The sequence below is a fragment of the Agrilus planipennis genome, unplaced genomic scaffold (assembly GCF_000699045.2).
Source record: "Agrilus planipennis isolate EAB-ADULT unplaced genomic scaffold, Apla_2.0 scaffold5, whole genome shotgun sequence".
NCBI classification, from domain to species: Eukaryota; Metazoa; Arthropoda; class Insecta; order Coleoptera; family Buprestidae; genus Agrilus; species Agrilus planipennis.
In genome coordinates this window covers 928,473-948,716 of record NW_020442468.1, presented here as the reverse complement: position 1 = coordinate 948,716, position 20,244 = coordinate 928,473, and the positions used below count along the sequence as shown (strand labels likewise).

Sequence of the window (20,244 nt, the reverse complement as noted above, 5' to 3'; positions counted from 1 at the left end):
TTGTTTAAAAATATTATAAATATTGGTACTGTTCTTTATGAAAGGAAAAAACAAAGTCATAAGAGCAGCTCCCTTATGCTCACCCAGCTAAAGCTATTCCTTAAAATTGAAATTTAATCTTACAGCAAAATTGAAATTTAATCTTACAGCAAAAAGAAGTCCGTTAACTACTCCCACACCAACGCTACTTCTTCGAGTAGACATGCTGGCAATGACTGTCCATTCCTGAGTCCTTGGGTCGAACTTTTCAGCAGTATTGAGACCAGTTGAACCATCGAAACCTCCTACAGCATAAATGCAATTCCCTAGAACAGCCACACCCAACGTAGACCTCCGTGCTCCCATACTAGTGCAAGTACTCCATTGATCCTGAACTGGATCATAAAGATCAACAGTACGAACACGTAGGGAACCGTTAAATCCACCCACAGCATACACTTTTCCTGAAATAACCGCAAGGCCGGCTCTGAAAATAAAAAGAATTATTATTTTAGCAATAATTATTATTATTAAAAATTAAGTGATTTTCGTTTTCTTTTTTTTTTCTTTTTTGTAGTATACCTATGGTTCTACTTTAATGCCTTGTGAACACCATAAGACTTGTTGAGTGAATGAATGCATGCATTACACTGAAATATGCTATTTTTCATATTAATTTTAAAAAAGTTATGGGGATATTAAAAATACTTGAAATTGGTTTGTCCTAGGAGACATACGATATGTACCTGTTTCTTTATAAATTTAACTTAATCTTTGAAAAGAGAAAAAAGATAAGTAGACTGACCTGCAACGTCTCGATGGCATCTCAGCAACTTGGTACCATTTTTCTTCTTTGAAATCGTAACATTCCACACTCCTGATTGCCTTTGGTGCTTGGCCTCCTACTACTAACAAAACCTACAATAATAAAAAATATTAACTTCAAAATAAAAAAGGAAATATATAGTATTTTACTTTTGGCAATCCAACAGGTTGTCGTGGTTTTGTTCTTGGAGTCTTAAAGCAAGTCTTAGTATCTCCTTTGAGCAAATGGTATTTAAGTGCTTCAATTATGTAATCTTTGCACTGCAAGTCGGACTTTAGAAGGGGCTCCTCTTCAACACGTTGCACTAAATAGTCCTGGGACATCAAAGGAAGCCTCACGTGCTCCATAAGAATGGCAAGATACTGACGTCGGTTTTCCAAATCATGTTGTACCCATGAAATCACACATTCAAATACCTGCGATTAAAAATAAAAAAAATTAAATTGCTTATTACATTACATTATCAACAAACAGAAATACCTTTTCTTCTGTAGGAACTGTTAAATGGTCGCTACTAATTAATTTAGAAACTTGTTGATGGGATAATGTTAGAAACTCTTCACACTCAACAACCTCCCTGTTAAAAAAAATGTTATAATTACAAAAATTGAAATATTCTTAAGTTAGTTTGAAGTTTTTACAAGTATTGTGTTAGGTTTACGAACAAACAACTCTATTTGCCTCTGCATGAATACATTTTAATATACTTTCTGGTAATCAAATCAGAAGATAGTATTTTAAATTTAACTTACGGAAAATGTTGCTCAATGTAAGTTTCTGCATTGCTCAGCAAATCTAAACAACTGTGAAGGTCTGCAAATGCCCGAATCCCTAAACAATTTGTAGGATGCAGCTGAGCTTGTAAAAAGTCACAGCAAGCATCCCTCACATCTGTTAATTGGAGCAAATTTGCTGCCGGTAGGAGCATCTATAACAAGAAATATGGAATATCATTTATACAATACAGGATAAATTGCAATTATTATAAAACTAAAACTGCACCACCTTCTATATCTTACCTGTACATTTTCCTCTGTAACCTGAACCTCTGATGTATAAACATAATCCAAAAGTAATGAAAGAGCTTGATGGTCGACGCCTTGTAAAGTTACTCTGTCTTGTTTACTCTCTTCAAAACTTGTAAACATAGCATAAAAATAAGGAGAGCATGCAGCAAGAACTATTCTGTGGGCAGGTATTTCTACATTATCTGCTATAAGTGTAACATCACACAATAGATTTTTCCTAAAATAAAACGTAAGAATAAGTGAAGACAATTTAACAATTGTAAAAATACATACTTCCTCAAAGAACTGATAACATCAAAAGCACGATGGGTGTGGTGGTGATTTCTATAAGGAGGTTTTTCTCTGCTGTCTGGTCGAGGAACGTGTTTTTGTGAACTTTCATCCAAAGAATTTTGGCTGGCATATCGTAATAATAAGCAACTTGAATAGAAACAAATAGTTAATAATCAACTATTACTACATACATCTATAAACAATTAAAATCATGCAAACTATTTCCCTTTTTTTAATATAGTAAAGCTGCATAAATGAATTACAAATTCTAATAAAACCTTTAAAACATGTAAACAAATAAACGTAATACATGGGTGACCTTTATTTTAGAATTTTGGCAATTGTTACCTTCCCTGGCGTTCTATTGCAGAATCTCTTTCGTTTGTGTATTCCATTTTATAGGAATAAAATGTTTTAAACGTACTACCAACACATAATTAAACGACTGAGAACATCACAAGAACAGTAAATTTGCATCAAAAATTATTATACAAAACAATTAGCCTACACAAATTTGTAAACACTCACTATTCTATTCTGATCTATCTGCTATTCATCAGAGATAAACAGCTGTTTTATGATTGTACCAAACGTACCGAGCTTCCAGAAAGTATTTAAAACCACCATATGAAATACTTAAACCATTGGCAGTATATTGTAGGTTCCAAATTTCTTTTTCATAACGATTAAATTGACTTATTTAAGTTTTACTCTTATGTGATTAACACAATCTTAATATTCATGACTTCAATGATAATTGTGGTGGTATAGTTTAGACACCAATAAAAGGTTGGAAAGTAAACGTCAAAAATTGAAAAATTAAAGGTTAGATATGGTTTAGGTTAACTATAATATAATAAACCATACAAAATATGATATAAAAAGAAGGTGAAACAGCAATAAAAGGTTAAATAAAATCATTTCAATGATTTTGAATATTGTGTGTTTCAACTAAACAACGATAAAGTAGTTACTGCCGTGTAGAATATGCCATGTCGTGGATAAATGAAAACCCCTTAACATATTTTCAGTCTTTCTGTAGTAAAGTTTTAAAATGTGGCCCCATTCCAAGACACGTCGCAATAATTATGGACGGCAATCGCCGGTTCGCTCGTAAGACAAACGTAGAGAAAAGCATTGGTCATTCCAAGGGCTTTGAAAAATTAGCAGACACGTTACAATGGTGCAGAGAAATAGGAATTAATGAGGTTACAGTATATGCATTTAGCATAGAAAACTTCAAACGAAGCTCAGAAGAAGTTGAAACACTCATGCAATTATCAAGGGAAAAGTTCAAAAGATTATTAGAAGAAAAAGATAAATTAAAAGAAAATGGTGTTAGTATTAGAGTAATTGGAAACTTGTCTCTATTACCAGATGACATTAGAAGCCTGATTGCCAAAGCAATTCTAATGACACAAAACAATAACAAATTCTTCCTGAATGTGGCCTTTGCCTATACATCACGTGATGAAATCACAAATGCTATTAAAACTGTTGTTAATGGAGTCCACAATGGCTTAATTGAAAAAAAGGATATCGATGAAGAGTTGCTAACAAAATGCATGTATACCAGCAAAAGTCCTGATCCTGATTTGTATATCAGAACTTCAGGGGAAGTTCGCTTTAGTGATTTTTTATTATGGCAAAATTCAAATTCTGTGCTTTGTTTTGTTGAAGTGTTATGGCCAGAATTCAGTTTTTGGCATCTATTAAAGGCAGTATTTTATTATCAGCGTCACTATATTGGAATTCCTGATAAAATGATATATGTGAACGAAAATCCAAGAAAAAAAGATTTTCTGAAGTTTGTTGAAGATGAAAAAATTGCTGAATTAAAAATGTATTCTAACATTCCTATAAATATTTGAAAAATATTCTCCTTAATCTATAACAAATTGTATTAAAAATAAAGCATTGTAATGGGAAAATTGTTTTATTACAAAACAGATATAAAGCAAATTTGTAGAAATTATTCAATATACCTCCGTATATTAAAAAAAAGCTAAAGAAAAAAGGATGTTTATTAAATTAACTTAAAAATGAATATAAATGTAATAGTGCAAATGAGAAAAGTATATATTATTTAAACACAACTGTATCAAGCATTGCCCCTAAACATTGTACAATGTTATTTGTCATTAAAACATCAACCTTTTCCTCAAGATGCCTTTTAGGGTCTTGCTTACCAACGTTCTTAATAGCCAACTGTTCAGGGGTCATTTTTTCTTCCTCTTCAAGGGCTTTATTATAATTTTTGGCTAGCTCCAGCATACTGGCAACTACCTTCTCATTTGTACTACAGTTTTCAGTGTAATTGGCTAAAGTCAAACCATCCATCCAAGTTTTCTTGTGCAAGTTCAAAAGCATTTTCTGTTCCAATTCATTCTTACGATAATTGATGCTGATTGAATAATAGTGTCGATTTAAACCATGAATTAGTGCTTGAACAGATGGCTTTTGCAAATGGCCTAAATTTGATGTTGTTTGCCTTGGCTCTTGACCTAATACCATCATGTTTGGATTGATTAATCTGTAAATTATTAAGTAAAATAAACTAACAAATTAAATGTATGCAAATAAAAAATACCTAAATGCATCAATCACTACTTTTCCTTTTACAGACTGGATTGGATCAACAACCACAGCAACAGCTCTTTCAGAAAGTGCTTCAAATGACTGCTGAGTATTAATATCCACACCTGACAACCAACAACCAAAACCAGGATGGGAATGGTACCAGCCAACCACCATTTCAGGTCGACCAGTTTGTCTTAACATATCCAACATTTTTGCTTGAAATACTGGATCAACAGCTTCTACACTGACTCCTGTTCCAGTTTGGGGCATTGCAAAAACATCAATTACACAAACTGTGTAATCGTCCACAAATTCCCCTGTAAACAAAAAAGTCAAATATGTTGTTTATCATGTGCTTTTAAATACAAACCTAACATAAGACCCATAACTTCCATAGGAACTCCAGCACGTCCGTGTTTAAGCATTTTTAAAAGAGCTAGGGAAGATATGTAGACTTGTTCAGCAGTATCTACAACTGGAGCATCTTGTGATGGTGGAGCCTGAGAAATACCAGGCATTCCTCCTCCAAGTCTCAAAAGACGATCCATTTATACAGTTAATTCAACAGACTAATTCACAAATCACAAAATTAAATTGATATCTTTCACTAGTTTGTTATTACACACAAACTGCCAGTATTACTATTTATTTAATAATGGTATTTATTGAAGAAAGTAATTTGGCTTTTGTACTTATAACACTTTCTTTTTATTTGAGGTTATGAACCCAATGCTGCGTCATGCAAATTATAAAACAGTAGTCATGAATGATTGCGTTCAATAAAAAAGAATTTGAAGTGAATTATATAGTTTAATTATTTTATCATTTACATACATTTTTTAAAAATCATACTGTCAAATTTTACAAAAAACAAAATTTTAAATGAGCTGTTAGCACATTTATTTCTTAATTATGTTCAACTTATCATAAAACAGTTATGGTTACATGAATAAACAAATATGGTCACATTCAGTTAAGTTTATAGAACTCTAGTTGAGTGTGTGATAGTTATAGTCTATGGCAGATTATTAGTTTGTCTTTTAAGAAAAATAATTATATCTTTAATTTTTGTAATATTATGCCTGGAAACGAAGATATTGCGGTTTTACCGCCTAAACTATCTGGTGGTCCAAAAGGTTTAGGTAATGCTGCCTCTATTTTTTAAAAAATAATACTTTATCTTCTTAGCCGATGTGTATATCTATGACTGACGTATTTGACGGCTTGACCATAAATAATTAATAATCATTCATCATAGAACTATAAAATGATAAATAGTAATAGTGGAACTATAACACCTGACGGGTTTTTATTTTCCTTATATTTTTATATTGTAGGCGATCCAGACGATAAAACATTAAGAAAAGTAGAAGTAGATGTGATGATACCAAAAAAAATGAGAGAAGTCGCCAGAAATGAAAAATGCACTGAAGAAGTTAACCATTTTAATGAGTGCTGTAAAAATAATAATGTTTTAATGGTAATCAAATGTAGAAATGAAAACGCTGCTTTAAAGGAATGTTTAACAAAATGGTACCAAGATAAAGATTTTCAGGAAAGGTGTAAAAACGAATATTTGGAGGAAAGAAGTAATTTTAGAAGAACAGGTATAACACAGAAGCAAAAACAATTAGGTGCGTCGATGTAATTATTTTGTTATATTCAGATAAACAGTAGAAAATAAATAAACAATACAATATTATTATTGAGTTTTTTCTTTTTTTCCATTATCTCTTTCTTTACTTGGTATCCATCTCCTTGCTAGTGTTTCATTAACTGATATGTCTTGAATATCAGTATATTTTCTTCCAGTAATATTTTCGGGCCACATTAATTGGCAAATAATTAATTCCTATAAACGCAATGTATTATTATTTAAAAGTTTCGAATATTTATGTACTAATTTGTTTAACGGCCTTTCTAGATTACCTTTCCACAATTTTCGCACAGTCTGTTTAATCCAACAATTTCAATTACACTCATTTTGCGTCTACATAAACTAGTTCGTCTTTCTAAATTTTCGGGATTAACAACATCAATTATAACTACATATGAAGCATGATAAACTGAAGGGCCGTCCTTATAAAGTACTGTTAAAAATAGAGAATCATTAAAATTTTACAACATTTTTACATAATAAGACTTACAAAAATCACCACCAAATTTTAACCCTGGCTTAACTACCCATTGTTTAGATCTAAAGTAGTGATATACTACATAGTTTTGAACAAAATATTGATCTGTACTTGAAAATAACGTCCATGCTTCATCAGTTGTTAACAGTCCCTTATCCGCAAAAATATCTATGCAGTTAAGGCCGTTTAATAGAAAAAACGCTTCTTCTAGTCCGAGAAATAATTTCTCTGATATACAAACATTATCTATTTCATATACTGCTTTTAAGTTTGAAAAATAGTCGTCATTTTCTGAATCACTATCTGGGACGACAATAATTTTAAATTGCGATTTCGATTTAATTCTGCTAGCAATTTTTTTTCTTAAATCAAACTGACGCTTGCGAATGATTTTATCACCTTTATGAGGATCGAACGAATGAAAATTTTTTGATAAATTCATCTTTCCAAAGAAACCATTCATATATAACTTTTTCATGTGCTCTTTGTCGTTAACTACTATGGAATAGCCATCAAAGTTACACTGGATTTTAGAAGTATCAGTAGATGTATTGTTTACAGGTAAAGGGGCCGTAGGACTAAGTTGCAGGTTCCTTTTTCTTTTGGGTTCCTTTACTTGCATTTTAAAACTAAAAAGTTACATATTAAAACCATAACAGGTAATTTAGCCACTACATGCAAAATTGTAGGCACGTGAGTTCCTGTTGGAAACCACTGTTCACTGTTTATAGCAAGTTGAAAGATTTGCAAAAGAATCGATAGAATTGTAAAAAACCAAGTTTTATAATATTGAGTGTAAGTTTTCTAAAGTGAGTTTATTACAAGTTTCCATCATGGCACAAGTAGCAGACGATCCGAAAATTAAAGAAATTATTACCTCTTTAGATGATGATAAAATAGGTAAGATGAATGCCCAACCCACTTTGCTTGGAAACTGTATTTCTTATTTCTATTCAAAAATCGTGGAACATATTCACTAAACACATCAGAAAGACATCTGTCTCTTATTTTTTTGAAGAAATGCCCAGTTATTATGGCTAAATTTCAAAAACAGGGCTTAACTCACGTGACGTTTTAATTAGCAAAATAAATAAACCAGAGACTACAAAAAGTTGGTCATCTCCCAAAATTAATAAATAGGTTATAATCTTGCAAATAATATTTTTAATTATTGCTATTTAATTTTTTATTTTGTAAGGATTATTTTAAGTATAAAATGTTGGCCATTTCAGATATGCTTGCTGCAACAAGTGTTCTTCAACAACAAGCAACTGATATTCGAAATCAAAAGATTAATTGGCAATCATATTTTCAGTGAGTATACTTGCATAGTTAGTCTTTTCGAACTAATATTAAATAAATTTAGATCACAAATGATTTCTCAAGAAGACTACAAATTCATTGTTGCCTTTGATGTCCAGGACCATGCCCAAAGAGAAAAACTTTTACGCACTGAACGTCTTCAATGTGCCAAGACCTTTCTGAGTTTAATTGGACATGTTTCAAAAGACCAAACACTACAATACATTTTAGTTTTAATAGATGATATGTTGCAAGTATGTATCTCTGAATGTTGCTTGATGCATATGTATGTTATAATCATTTTCATTAGGAAGACCGTTCAAGGGTCGAAATATTTCATGAATATGCAAATATTAACAAGGAATCAGTTTGGCATCCATTTTTGAACCTTCTCAATAGGCAGGATGGATTTATTACCAACATGACTGCTCGTATAATTGCAAAAATTGCCTGCTGGTCTCAAACACCTATGGAACGTAGTGATTTACACTTTTATTTGACATGGTTGAAGGACCAACTAAAGTCACAGGTAAGCCTTCTTATTTTCTTTGTTGTTTGTTTACTAAATTAATACTATTTATCAAAATTTACATTTCCTTTTATAATATTAAAACCATCAGGTGATAAGCTTAGTATATAAAGCCCTGTAGGGTATCTCACTCATATTACAAATATTTATGACATTCTGAATATTATTAATATGTTTTATCCTAAAAATATGAGTGAGACAACCTGAGAGAGCAAATTGACTACGCTTATTATTCCATGTCCTTACTAATATACTGAATGATAATTTAAATCAATGTTGTTATACTTTCAAAAATATGTAGAAGTATCATATATATCTGCTTATTGGTGTTTCTTCTTAACAACAACATATTTTCTTTAGTGTGTATAACAGTTTTCTTCTATTTGTTTTAATTATACTATATGTTTATCATATTCGTCTGTAACTTGTGTTTTAGCTAATTCAGGGTACTAAAATACTTATATGAATTAACAGTTTAATTCAATGCCTATTGCATTTGAGAAATTACTGAAAGCAATACATACATTATTTTAAAAATAACAAATTAGATATAATTATTTTCTCTATATATGTGAAAAAGATTGAAATTAGTTGTTTTTATTATGTAAGAGTAACCGATACTAGACTGGGAATTAAAAATCTAGATTAAATGTTAAGGATTTTTCATTAGTATAGTAAAGAATAGACTTGTATATTGTGGTGTTTGTTGTTACTAACGATGGTGTAATTACACAAACGACAGTATTTACTACACTTGAATTGTTTAGGGACAGTATTTGGTGCCAATATATTGACATTATTTATAAGGCTTTTTAAGTATTTTGTTAAAGTTGTAACATATTGCACCAAATATATCGTCCCTAAAAACACTACTCTTAACATGTGTTCTGTCACGTAAAATGTAAAAACATGTTAACATGTTGGTTCTTTACATTTCTGTTCTCGCCACATGTACACTACATAAAATGTTTACAGCACCCTGTATTACTCTTCATTACTTATTCTACATTTTCTGGGGGTATTATTAAATCTCATACTTGGTCGTCGTCTCTTCACTCGTGATCGATTAAAATACAAAAAACATCGATCGATCAATCAATCATTAACAAAGCAAGTGTACAACTAACCAAAAGAAGATCTCGACGCCTGCTGTTTGCTTTCCTGGTCCCCTTTACACACGCTTGAAATAAACGATCACAAGTTCAGTCGTCCTAAGTTAGAAAAATTGTTGTTGTCACTTTTAGTACGAGGCCCTGAGGACCTCGCAGGCCGTCGCCGATTCTCTCAAAGGGCACGGAGGAGAACAACCAACCGAAGTCTACCACGAAATCGGATTCGACCAAGATAACACCTATCATATCGATATCACGGTATTTTAAACACTCTCAGAACATCTTTCATATCTGTACACATTAAGATGTCTGTAAAAAGGGCACTTGTGTTTAAAAAGCGCGAATAAATCGTAAGCGAGACTACACAAAAAGTAAATAAAACTAATTTCACTTATGTATTCGATACAGAACTTAGATAGACGAATGATTGTTTTGTGTGTAGTGGTAACAAGGTATGTTAACATTATTATATTCGGTAACTAAAATCACATTTAACGGGCAATTAAACTGTACGTTAGTATTTAAAACAAAATTGAAGAAGGATCCTAACGTAAAATGACGATAAATTTAGTTCTGGCCAGGAAAAGTAATGTCGTTTTAAATTGTTAAATAGAGCCACAAACATCATGATCCTTTAACTGTCCCATGCTAAGTGAGTACTCATCCATTAAAGATAAATCATCTTTTTTTACTACCCAACAGATGTCTAAATTTAGACTAGATTTACCAACAATTTCATTTCATAGGCATTTTTCAAGGTAATTTTTTGTCTTTTATTAGAACAATGAGTATATCCAATCTGTCGGCCGTTGTCTCCAAATGATGTTGCGTATCGACGAGTACCGTTTCGCCTTCATCTCCGTCGATGGTATATCGACCCTCTTATCTGTCCTGTCTGGTCGAGTTAATTTTCAAGTTCAATATCAGCTGATATTTTGTCTGTGGGTGCTCACTTTTAACCCACTACTCGCAGAAAAAATGAACAAGTTTAATGTTATTCCCATCCTAGCAGACATCTTAAGTGACTCTGTTAAAGAGAAAGTTACGAGGATCATCCTTGCTGTTTTTAGGAACCTCATAGAGAAACCTGAAGATGGTCAAGTTGCTAAGGAACACTGCATCGCAATGGTTCAGTGCAAAGTGGGTAGAAAATACTTGATTGTATTGACTTCTACTTTTTCAAATTCATAGCAACAAATGCATAGAATAAAACTTCACAGTTTTTATTAATTGTTCTTGGAATCAATTTGGTACTTTACTTTGAGTCCTTAACTCAAATTTGTTACTGCAACAATATTTGTTATGATTTTTATTCAATTAATTTTTGGTACATAGAATTTTATTTTAACGCGTATATTTTTAGGTACTTAAACATTTAACAATTCTTGAACAGCGTAAATTTGACGATGAAGACATCACAGCTGATGTAGAATTTTTGATTGAAAAATTACAAAGTTCTGTGCATGACTTAAGTTCCTTTGATGAATATGCCACTGAAGTAAGCTCTGATATTATAGTTAATTTGCAATAACCTGTTGAAATAAATAAAAATAATTTTATTTTCAGGTCAAGTCTGGACGCCTTGAATGGTCTCCAGTTCATAAGAGCAAATTCTGGAGAGAAAATGCTGAAAGATTAAACGAGAAGAACTATGAACTGTTAAGAATATTGATTCATTTGCTTGAAACCAGCAAGGACCCCCTTGTTCTTAGTGTAGCATGTTTTGACATTGGAGAATATGTCCGACACTACCCTCGTGGCAAACAGTACGTTGATTTTCCCAAATTTCTTTTTTACTGTCTAATTAGAGACACATGAAATTGTACTACTGTTTTTATAGCGTTATAGAGCAGCTTGGAGGCAAACAGCTTGTGATGCAACTTTTAGCCCATGAAGATCCAAATGTCCGTTACGAAGCCCTGTTGGCTGTTCAAAAACTTATGGTGCACAATTGGGAATATTTGGGTCGCCAATTAGAGAAAGAAACGGGAGGAGAAGTGAAACCTTCTTCCGGTGTTATTTCCGGTAAAGCTTAAACCCATTTTTTACCAGTATTCTTTGTACCAAGTGTAGAATATTTTTATTATAAGTAGTTCTTACAAGTAACACACGATTTATCCTAATAGCTTAAAAAATCGATTTTTGCCGATGAAAGGGCAGTTTAATAATCTTTAAATGTTTTAAATATATACATTCCCTGCTCTTTAGATCTATCAAATGAAGATATATTGCATCATCGAAGTCATCACAGATGATCTTGAACGGAAAGTTGTTTTCAAGTATCAAATTGTATAATAATATTGTAAATAAATTGCTGGTTGTAGATAAAGTGATAGATTGTTGTAAAAATTATAATGTGAATAATAACAATAAATTTTATTGATAACCGTATTACTTTTTATTTTTATTTAGAAACCACTTTTAAAAAATAGATTTAGTGTGTTACTGCTTAATAACAAAAGAAAAATAAGTTATTATGATCTATTTCGTTGTGAAAATCACAAAATATACACATACAACATAATTACTTATACCTAACACAAACACATTTATCAACAAAGCTCATTGGCCTCCTATATTTACTTCTACACAATTTTTTACAACACGAGTTTAAATTACCTTATGAAAAATCTTATTATTGTTATAAATATATAGCATATATGTATAGTCCTTTAAGAATGATAATTAAATGCAATACATTGGCAAAAAAATTACGGATTAATTCAAAATACAACAAATGATAAATAATAAACCACCAGAAAAAATATGCATGTTTTTTAAAGAATTCTTCTCATAACCAAAGTAATTTCTTTTCCAAAAAACACAACATATTACAACTACATAACTGGGATGTAACTCGATCACTTATGAGATAATTGGCAACAGCTATATTTGTTAAGTTACCTGTTTGGTCTGTGCGATTTTTTTGTGGACTAGTAAAAGTACTGATTAAAATTAGAAAAACACAGCCACAGTAATGGTAAATGGGGGCTTAAATCGAGCTCATATTTTTAGTGTGATGGCACATTTTCTGGTAAAAGAATTATAGAAAAAAATATAACAAATTTTTTTTCCGTTTTTGAATGCGCCACAAATAAAATATCACAATATTATTAATACTTTAAACTTCTTTAACCAGAAACGATAATCCAGTTAACTAATTTTAATGTTTATTTTCTGGTTAAAAAGGTATCAACCGAATGTCAACATAGGAGATAAAAATTAGATAATAACTATAATTCTTGACATTTAACAAATTAAAACCCTGTATAAGTAAAGCTTACTTCGAAAAGGTAGCATAAGTAAAAAATTAAGGCATTACCTTAGCAAAAGCGTGTAAATGATCCTAGTCGACGCTTACGTTTTTATTCTTCTACCCATTTTTGGAAAACCATTCCTGGTTGGCTTGTGTCCATTTCGGGATTCAAAACGTGAACTTTTATTCCTCGACTCAAACACAACGTCCGAATCGGTGTCACTGTCTGTAAGGTTGTCCTTTCTAGAATCTAAAATAAAAAGAATTACTAAAAATTGACCACCATGTTGACAAAAATTATTATCACATACATGGAGGCAAATCGTCGGTTTCTTCAATTAATTTGTAAGAGTTTGGTTTGGAGTTTAACCTCCTACGGACGCACCAACTGAAGCACAAGTAAGCAGCACCCCATAAAATTCCAATTAATGCTACTACACTGCATATCACACCCAAAACAACGTACAATATACTCCATCTGCAATCTGAATCCTCTTCAAAACCAAAGTATAAATTAAACAGGTCCTGAAAATACATAATCAACGTCAGCATATTTCACCCTTAAAAATTCCATCGAAATAACTTTAATGCAACAATTTCCAACAACCTTAAAAAAATATTCACCTCCTCGCATCGGTACAAACCCCGCTTGATTGAGAATAATTTAAAAAATTGCAAAAAGTAATCAAAGCTTACACCATTTCAATGAATAAACTTACTTGCATCCAGAAGGCCTCGCAAACACATCGTCGTGTTTGTTCGTCGCATACACCATGACCTGAACAATTATTTTGGCAAATAACACTCTGTAAACGTGTGACTTGGAAACCCAAAAGACTTTCGTCGACCCGTAACTTTTTTCGAAGTTGCTCTACCACGACACTAGCAGGCAATGGTTTGCCATGCCTGTCTTCGACGTAGAAGCTTAAGATAGCCCTATTTGTACCAGATTCAGGCTTCAAACCACGTTCCTAATAAATAAAACTTGGAGTGTAAAAAGTTTGATTCAAATAACAACTTAAAGGAGTTTCTTTTCTTTTAATCCCCTAATTACCTTCAAAACTGCCCCGTCTTGTACCAATAAGGCCAATTTTCCTTTAGCAATGTTATACTGAGACTCGGTGAGAATTTTTGCATTGGTTCCTATAGTGACGTCAACCATATGATAAAGCATAGGATCGCCCTTAACAGTGACCGTTACTGTGTCCATATCGGTTTGACCTTGTTCATCATACACAGTTAATGTGAACACGTACTTCCCCGGTATTGCACCAGTTAACATGAGCACAGGCGTTTCGTCGGACTTCTCTGCTATGCTACCGATCGCCAAAGATGACTCATCACGGGTCCATTTCCATTTAGTTACCTTCCAGTCATCTTTAGATAGAGACCCGTTTATGTAAATAACATTACGAGGTAATTCGACCTCGAAATCACCTCCCGCATTCGCTTTTGGTTTCTGATTCTCGTCTACTCAAAAATAACAAGAAGATTAAAAAGAAATGTTTGGACCAGTGAACTACTAATGAATAATTAACCCAATTGATAGGTATTAAGAAAATAAAGAAAAATAGAATTTATAGTAGAACTGTTGCAAAAAATAAGGAGTAATTGGGACACAAAGTTAAAAAATTTTTGGTATGATTTTTAAAAGCACTAAACAAAGTCTTTTAAAGCTTTATGCACTCAGTAATTACGAAAAAAAAAGATAAAAAATCTTACTGAACCAAGCATACTATTTTGGTTAATATGATTGAAACTTATAGTGAATGGCTATCTCAAGTGTATATTTATTCTAATTTTAATTATCTAAGATTATTACCAGTTAATAATTATTTACATTGAACTCACTTTGATTAACAATGACAAAAACCGTATCATTGGCCACGTTTTCGTTATCGTCCGTTACAAACACCCTGAATTGGTAAACGCCCTTTGTTAACCCTGTTACATTCGTAACACTTGAATTTTGCCCCATTATAGCTGCTGTGTTTGGTCCTTCGACTTGTTTCCATTGGTAGCCCACGATCTTATTATCATCAGTACTACCACTTGCATCTAAAGTCACCCACGTTTGTGGTAAACTAATCGTTATGTTACTTCCCGCCCTGGCCTCAGGAGGTTTATTTGTGGGGGGTTTTACAAAGACGTGCACGTCAGCTGTACTAATTTGATTCTCGCTGTCGGTAACTTTTAGAACGAAGGTGTACATACCTTCCTCCAGATTTGATAGTTTTAAATAAGGAGTTCGAGTGTCTTGCATGTCAACAGCTTTATTAGCATCACTTGCGCTCTTGGTCCATTCCCATGCGACTATCGCATGGTCATCAGAACTCAAATTGCCATTTAATGTTATCGAATTATGAGGCAAATACAAAATTTCATTTTGACCTTAAAAGAAATAAATAGACTAAATTTCAAAAAAATTAAATGGGGTTTATGTTAAAAAATCTTTTATTTTGAGTAATTTCCAAATATTAAACTTAAAATTTCATTATTTTTTTCGTTTTCCCAATATATCAATATATATTACTTCCAAATATAACACCAAACGATCTGACTGGCAAACAGGCAAAAAGAACGAAATTATAAGTTTTTTATTTTAATTTTGAATATGAAACGTTAAAACAGTTTTTCACATTTTTTGTGTTATTAAATTTCTTAAGTGACCATAAATTATTGTTATTAATTAAATATTATTGCTCAAAATATTTACGCCTTTATGAGATATGTAAAAAAAATTGTTACCAGCATTTGCTTCTGGGGGGTAATCAGTTACTTTAACGACAGTTATGTTAGCAATATTCGAATTTGTTGCCTTATCAGTGTCGGTGATGGTCAATTTAAATGTGTAGTTCCCAGGAATTTTCAAATCTTTAAGTTGTAACGTAGGCGTTTCTTGGAGTTCTGGTTCATAACCTACAGAAAAAAATAGAAGTACAAAATAAGAACTAATTTCTTCACATTTTATTTGTCATTTTCTTACCAAGTGGTCCCTGAACTAAGTCCCAATGCCAGGTGGTAATACCGTCATCATCAGATGATGATGAACCATCAAGAACTGCTCCTGTATTAGGAAGCTTAACAGTCTGATTTGCTGGAGTGATAACTACAACAGGAGGTTTGTTGACCCTTGATGGAGGCAAGACTGTAACATTGGTGAATGCCTCCCCATAGGAAACGTCATTTGAAGCCGTCACCTAAATAATTCATTACTATTATACACAGAAACAACTTCATGATTTTCTGAAATATGATTGTAACTTTAAGTATTTTTTTTTTAAATAAATATTTAATAAGTAAAAGCAATAAACATAGACATGCATCTTTAAGTAAACTTAATTAATACCTTGAAAGTGTATAATCCTTCAGAAAGTTGAGATAACTGTAATTGCTCTCCATTTTGATGTTTAACAGCTGCATTGCCTTCAGGCTGTTGTATCAAGTTCCAATCGTACTGATACCCTCCTTTTTCAGTTGCTGGTGGATCAATGAAAGCAGTTAATGTGACTTCATTTTCAGGTAATTTTACCTCTTTAGATTCTACAGTAATTGTAAGCTGCTTTAAAGAGGTATTTGTTGAGCTTGATACTGGTAAAATTTGCTCTGAAAATCCATTGAGTACATCATGAATTCCTTTATCTTTAAAATCCAAAACCAATGTACAAAGTCCAGATGGAGAACGAGCAAAACCTGTTTTACATCGACATGTTCCTATAAAAAGGATACTATTACAAAAAGATAATACGTAATTTATCAACAAATGTAACCTGAACGAGATTTTGGATGATTTTGTATGCATTCTTCATTTATTTCACAAGCTTCTGGATTACCAATAGTGCAGCCAGAAGCAAAATTAAAATTTGACTCATCCATTTGTATCATAGCTTCTTTATAAGCCTTTTCAAATTCTGTAGGGTTGTTTAAAATGTTCAACATTTCTTTATCAAAAGGTTCTCCAATGTAACCTATAAAAACAATTAATTAACAGCTAAAAATAATAAAGTACATATTAACTTACTGCCACCCTCAACTATATCTGCCCATGTTTCATCACCATTGACCGGATTTACAAGCACCATAGTTACATCATCCATATCATCTTGGTTTGTTGGTGATGGGGCACAAACATCATTGCTAACACACTGAATGTGGTAACATTTCTTGTTAACAACAAAAACAACATTGCAATTTTCTTTTACACAACACTTTAATACACAGGATTTTAAAGACGTTGCCTTTGGAATTTCAGTGTATGTTCCTGCAAAAATTACGGTAATTTATCGACTTTGAAAAAAGAGATAAAATCAAACAAATTACCTGCTGTTAAATTTGCACGAGGGACATAGCCTTTAAAAGGTGTTCTGTACAAATGTGGGCAAACATCATGGTAATCACTTTTATAATTATAAAGACTAGATTCAGTAAATTGCACTATCGAAATTATAAATAGAACAGCAGAAATTAATTGCACCATCACTTTTAAAGTCAGTTAATGCCTTTAAAATTATCAAAAACTAATCAACAACTTAACCTTTGATGACAGAGAAGTCTTACATTAGTGAATGTCACAGATAAAAAGTGGATTACCGTGCCCTCGACAATTTTTATGTAGAAAAAATTCAATTTATCACATTACTGAACACTTATTTCCGCTTATTAATAAACTAATTAAATTACATATTATAATTACAAAACACTTTGTGACACCATATCAGAACAATATCAGAACTTTTTTAACCATAGACAAATTTTTTAACTTATTTTCACAATAGATAAATAGAATCGTCATAGAATCATAGAATCTTATACAAAAGCAAACATAGACCAAAAACTCTTTGATATTTGCTAACCGTGTCTAAATAAGCGTTATATTGTACAAATACAAAATTGAAACACTACATTACGAAAACTGTACTTTTCTTAGATCTCATTTAGTAATTACAAAAGTTAATACGAAAAATGACAAATTGTATGCTAAAAAAGTGTAAATTTAAGTAATACATAATATTTTAATTTCTTTAAAATTTTGTATATGTACACCTATATTTTTAAAACATGCATTAACTTTTAGTTTAAAATATGCGTTGAAATAAAAATACGTTAAATTTTTACAATTTAACTGATGCATATAATTTGTTAATAACAAAAGGTAACGAATGAAGTAATTTTAAAATGGAATGAGATAAGAGATAAGGCATATTTTTGCTTACGATTAATCTACAAAAAACTTGCTTTGCAATTCAATTACTATATATTATTTTCTATAAGCGATACTGCGAAAATAGATTCGCTGATTTGTGTAGTTACATAAATTATATTTAATGCAATTACTTAATTCATAATACTCATTTTACGTGTCTATTAGTGCAACTAAAGTAAAAATGCAATCGCTGAAAGTGGTAGAATTCGATAAATTAGGTCAGTATACAAATTGTACAACTACTTTTCTCTTTTTATATTTTCAGTATTCTATTTGAATTAAAAATTAACTTTAATTACTGCGTCCCATATCAACAGAATCAGAAACCATTTTATTGTAAGAGCCAATTAATAAGATAATCCGCTTAATTTAAAATGCAAAAAAAATGCGTAGGAGCGTAAACAAAAAAAGAGATTTAATATGTACATTACAACGTAATTATAGTTATTACTATATTGTATATAGATACAATTATGCATGCTGACATAACTTGTTAGATCAGATAAGCATTTATTATCTTTTTTCCTTTTTATATCACCTAATTTGTTACACTACTTGATAATGCAATACATGTACACCAACTAATAAATAAAAAACGTAACTTTTTAATTATTAAAAGTAACACAATGATAACTTTTCTAGAATTTTACAAGAAGAAAATACAAGTGCTATTTCTATTTTTAATAACAAATATTATATGTTGAGTAGATCTTTTTGAGGATAATTATTCATTAGTCATCAAATTTAATCCTCGTTACTAATAAAATAAGGAAACACAAACACATATTTAATTGTATGTATCTGATTGAAGCACACGAAATTATTTAAATTTCTAAGAAGGCGCGGTGTAATTCCTCAAAACTGGTGTTATGTTTAACCGCCAAACAAAATACCATTTTTTTTTTTGCGTTTTTTAGTTAACAAATATACCGTCTAAGTGCAATGGTTTCTGACTGTTGCCTGCACCATGGTGTATAGCACTTGTCAACCTTTGGTACACAGCAATTATAAACCAACTCAACCCAACCCAACCTTTATGCATTCCTTAAAAATTGGATTGCAGTTAGACAAGATGTCATGATTGAAATGTTAAGTTCTATGCACTATAAGGGCATAGAAACAGTACATATATATACTAGACATAAATTTGACCAATATAATTTGTTTATTTAGATACTACTATACAAGAACTTCTTCGTGAAGCTACCAAGGCACGCGAGTTTGCTTATTGTCCCTACAGTAACTTTTCGGTAGGAGCATGTTTGCAATGCGAAGATGGGACTTTATATAGAGGATGTAATGTCGAAAATGCGGCATACCCAGCTGGTATTTGCGCAGAACGAACCGCATTCGTAAAAGCAATAAGCGAAGGCAAAAGTAAATTTAAGTCACTTGCGGTTATTGCGAACCAAGAAAAATTTATTACCCCACCTTGTGGAATTTGTCGTCAATTCATGAGCGAATTTGATGATATTACCGTTTACCTGGCAAAACCCACACTTGAAAGTGCTACCGTACTTAAATTAAGTGAGCTTTTACCCTTCCAATTCCAGTTGAACTCTGACTTTACTTTTTAAGTACTTCTTGTTTTAATTATATGGAAGACAAAACTCCAAACATTTAAAAGTAAATTAAATGAATATTATAATTCTAATTGTAGGGATGTAATCCCCTCTTAAAACGCATTTATTGAATAACAAACAATTTCAATTTTTATACTATAAAATAAAGTTATTAATATTCTGTTTATTTTATTGAATATTGAGTTGTTTTAACTTAATTAAATGTAATAGTATTCACAACAATAAGTCAAAAGGTGAGTGAGAGTACTTTTCTACACAACATAAAAAATCTTTTGAGAACAATTTGTTTAATCATTAAATAAAAATAATTTAATGTTAAAAATCGTTTGAAAAACGTTTTGATTCTAATTGTTTATATTGCCCTTTAAACCATTGACATCAGTGTTAGCTGAAAGCACTCATATTTTTTTAATATATATAATTAAAAAAAGATTTTAG

At 31.5% G+C, this 20,244-nt stretch overlaps 8 protein-coding genes across 9 annotated transcripts; 4 read left to right on the top strand and 4 right to left on the bottom strand.

The window, feature by feature from the left end:
• Positions 1–76: 76 nt before the first annotated feature.
• On the bottom strand, positions 77–2,658 carry LOC112906687 (ring canal kelch homolog). Its single transcript, XM_025981309.1, has 8 exons — positions 2,455–2,658; positions 2,107–2,253; positions 1,825–2,050; positions 1,558–1,733; positions 1,286–1,382; positions 955–1,221; positions 785–897; positions 77–466 (listed from the first exon to the last, which is right to left on the bottom strand). Exons 1-8 carry the CDS (start codon positions 2,499–2,501, stop codon positions 94–96), a joined length of 1,446 nt encoding a protein of 481 aa, XP_025837094.1. The 5' UTR covers positions 2,502–2,658; the 3' UTR covers positions 77–93.
• Positions 2,659–2,896: 238 nt separating this feature from the next.
• Positions 2,897–4,018, top strand: LOC108736510 (dehydrodolichyl diphosphate synthase complex subunit DHDDS). The gene has a single exon (XM_018468967.2). The coding sequence runs from the start codon at positions 3,099–3,101 to the stop codon at positions 3,975–3,977; it is 879 nt and encodes a 292-aa protein (XP_018324469.1). The 5' UTR covers positions 2,897–3,098; the 3' UTR covers positions 3,978–4,018.
• A 94-nt stretch (positions 4,019–4,112) lies between these two features.
• Positions 4,113–5,426, bottom strand: LOC108736500 (26S proteasome non-ATPase regulatory subunit 14). Its single transcript, XM_018468955.2, has 3 exons — positions 5,057–5,426; positions 4,697–5,003; positions 4,113–4,639 (listed from the first exon to the last, which is right to left on the bottom strand). The coding sequence occupies exons 1-3, from the start codon at positions 5,232–5,234 to the stop codon at positions 4,189–4,191; spliced, it is 936 nt and encodes a 311-aa protein (XP_018324457.1). The 5' UTR covers positions 5,235–5,426; the 3' UTR covers positions 4,113–4,188.
• A 243-nt stretch (positions 5,427–5,669) lies between these two features.
• Positions 5,670–6,388, top strand: LOC108736293 (COX assembly mitochondrial protein homolog). Its single transcript, XM_018468658.2, has 2 exons — positions 5,670–5,828; positions 6,024–6,388. Exons 1-2 carry the CDS (start codon positions 5,765–5,767, stop codon positions 6,332–6,334), a joined length of 375 nt encoding a protein of 124 aa, XP_018324160.1. The 5' UTR covers positions 5,670–5,764; the 3' UTR covers positions 6,335–6,388.
• LOC108736284 (tRNA-splicing endonuclease subunit Sen2) lies at positions 6,344–7,980 on the bottom strand. Its single transcript, XM_018468646.2, has 4 exons — positions 7,699–7,980; positions 6,834–7,450; positions 6,616–6,776; positions 6,344–6,538 (listed from the first exon to the last, which is right to left on the bottom strand). The coding sequence occupies exons 2-4, from the start codon at positions 7,441–7,443 to the stop codon at positions 6,389–6,391; spliced, it is 921 nt and encodes a 306-aa protein (XP_018324148.1). The 5' UTR covers positions 7,444–7,450; positions 7,699–7,980; the 3' UTR covers positions 6,344–6,388.
• Positions 7,507–12,155, top strand: LOC108736268 (V-type proton ATPase subunit H). Of its 2 annotated transcripts, XM_018468628.2 has the most exons (9): positions 7,507–7,721; positions 8,054–8,135; positions 8,188–8,377; positions 8,434–8,652; positions 9,897–10,022; positions 10,545–10,904; positions 11,128–11,262; positions 11,331–11,530; positions 11,605–12,155. In XM_018468628.2, exons 1-9 carry the CDS (start codon positions 7,655–7,657, stop codon positions 11,798–11,800), a joined length of 1,575 nt encoding a protein of 524 aa, XP_018324130.1. In that variant the 5' UTR covers positions 7,507–7,654; the 3' UTR covers positions 11,801–12,155. The 2 variants fall into 2 exon arrangements, with proteins under 2 accessions (XP_018324130.1, XP_018324138.1); XM_018468636.2 differs by lacking the exon at positions 9,897–10,022 and having other exon boundaries at positions 7,512–7,721.
• A 76-nt stretch (positions 12,156–12,231) lies between these two features.
• On the bottom strand, positions 12,232–17,762 carry LOC108736258 (dyslexia-associated protein KIAA0319-like protein). The gene is made up of 12 exons (XM_018468620.1): positions 17,578–17,762; positions 17,341–17,519; positions 17,042–17,281; positions 16,791–16,988; positions 16,370–16,734; positions 16,007–16,220; positions 15,769–15,939; positions 14,872–15,411; positions 14,075–14,490; positions 13,740–13,991; positions 13,332–13,545; positions 12,232–13,270 (listed from the first exon to the last, which is right to left on the bottom strand). Exons 2-12 carry the CDS (start codon positions 17,495–17,497, stop codon positions 13,122–13,124), a joined length of 2,916 nt encoding a protein of 971 aa, XP_018324122.1. The 5' UTR covers positions 17,498–17,519; positions 17,578–17,762; the 3' UTR covers positions 12,232–13,121.
• A 499-nt stretch (positions 17,763–18,261) lies between these two features.
• LOC108735197 (cytidine deaminase-like) lies at positions 18,262–20,238 on the top strand. Its single transcript, XM_018467043.2, has 2 exons — positions 18,262–18,441; positions 19,397–20,238. Exons 1-2 carry the CDS (start codon positions 18,405–18,407, stop codon positions 19,798–19,800), a joined length of 441 nt encoding a protein of 146 aa, XP_018322545.1. The 5' UTR covers positions 18,262–18,404; the 3' UTR covers positions 19,801–20,238.
• The last annotated feature ends 6 nt before the right edge of the window (positions 20,239–20,244 follow it).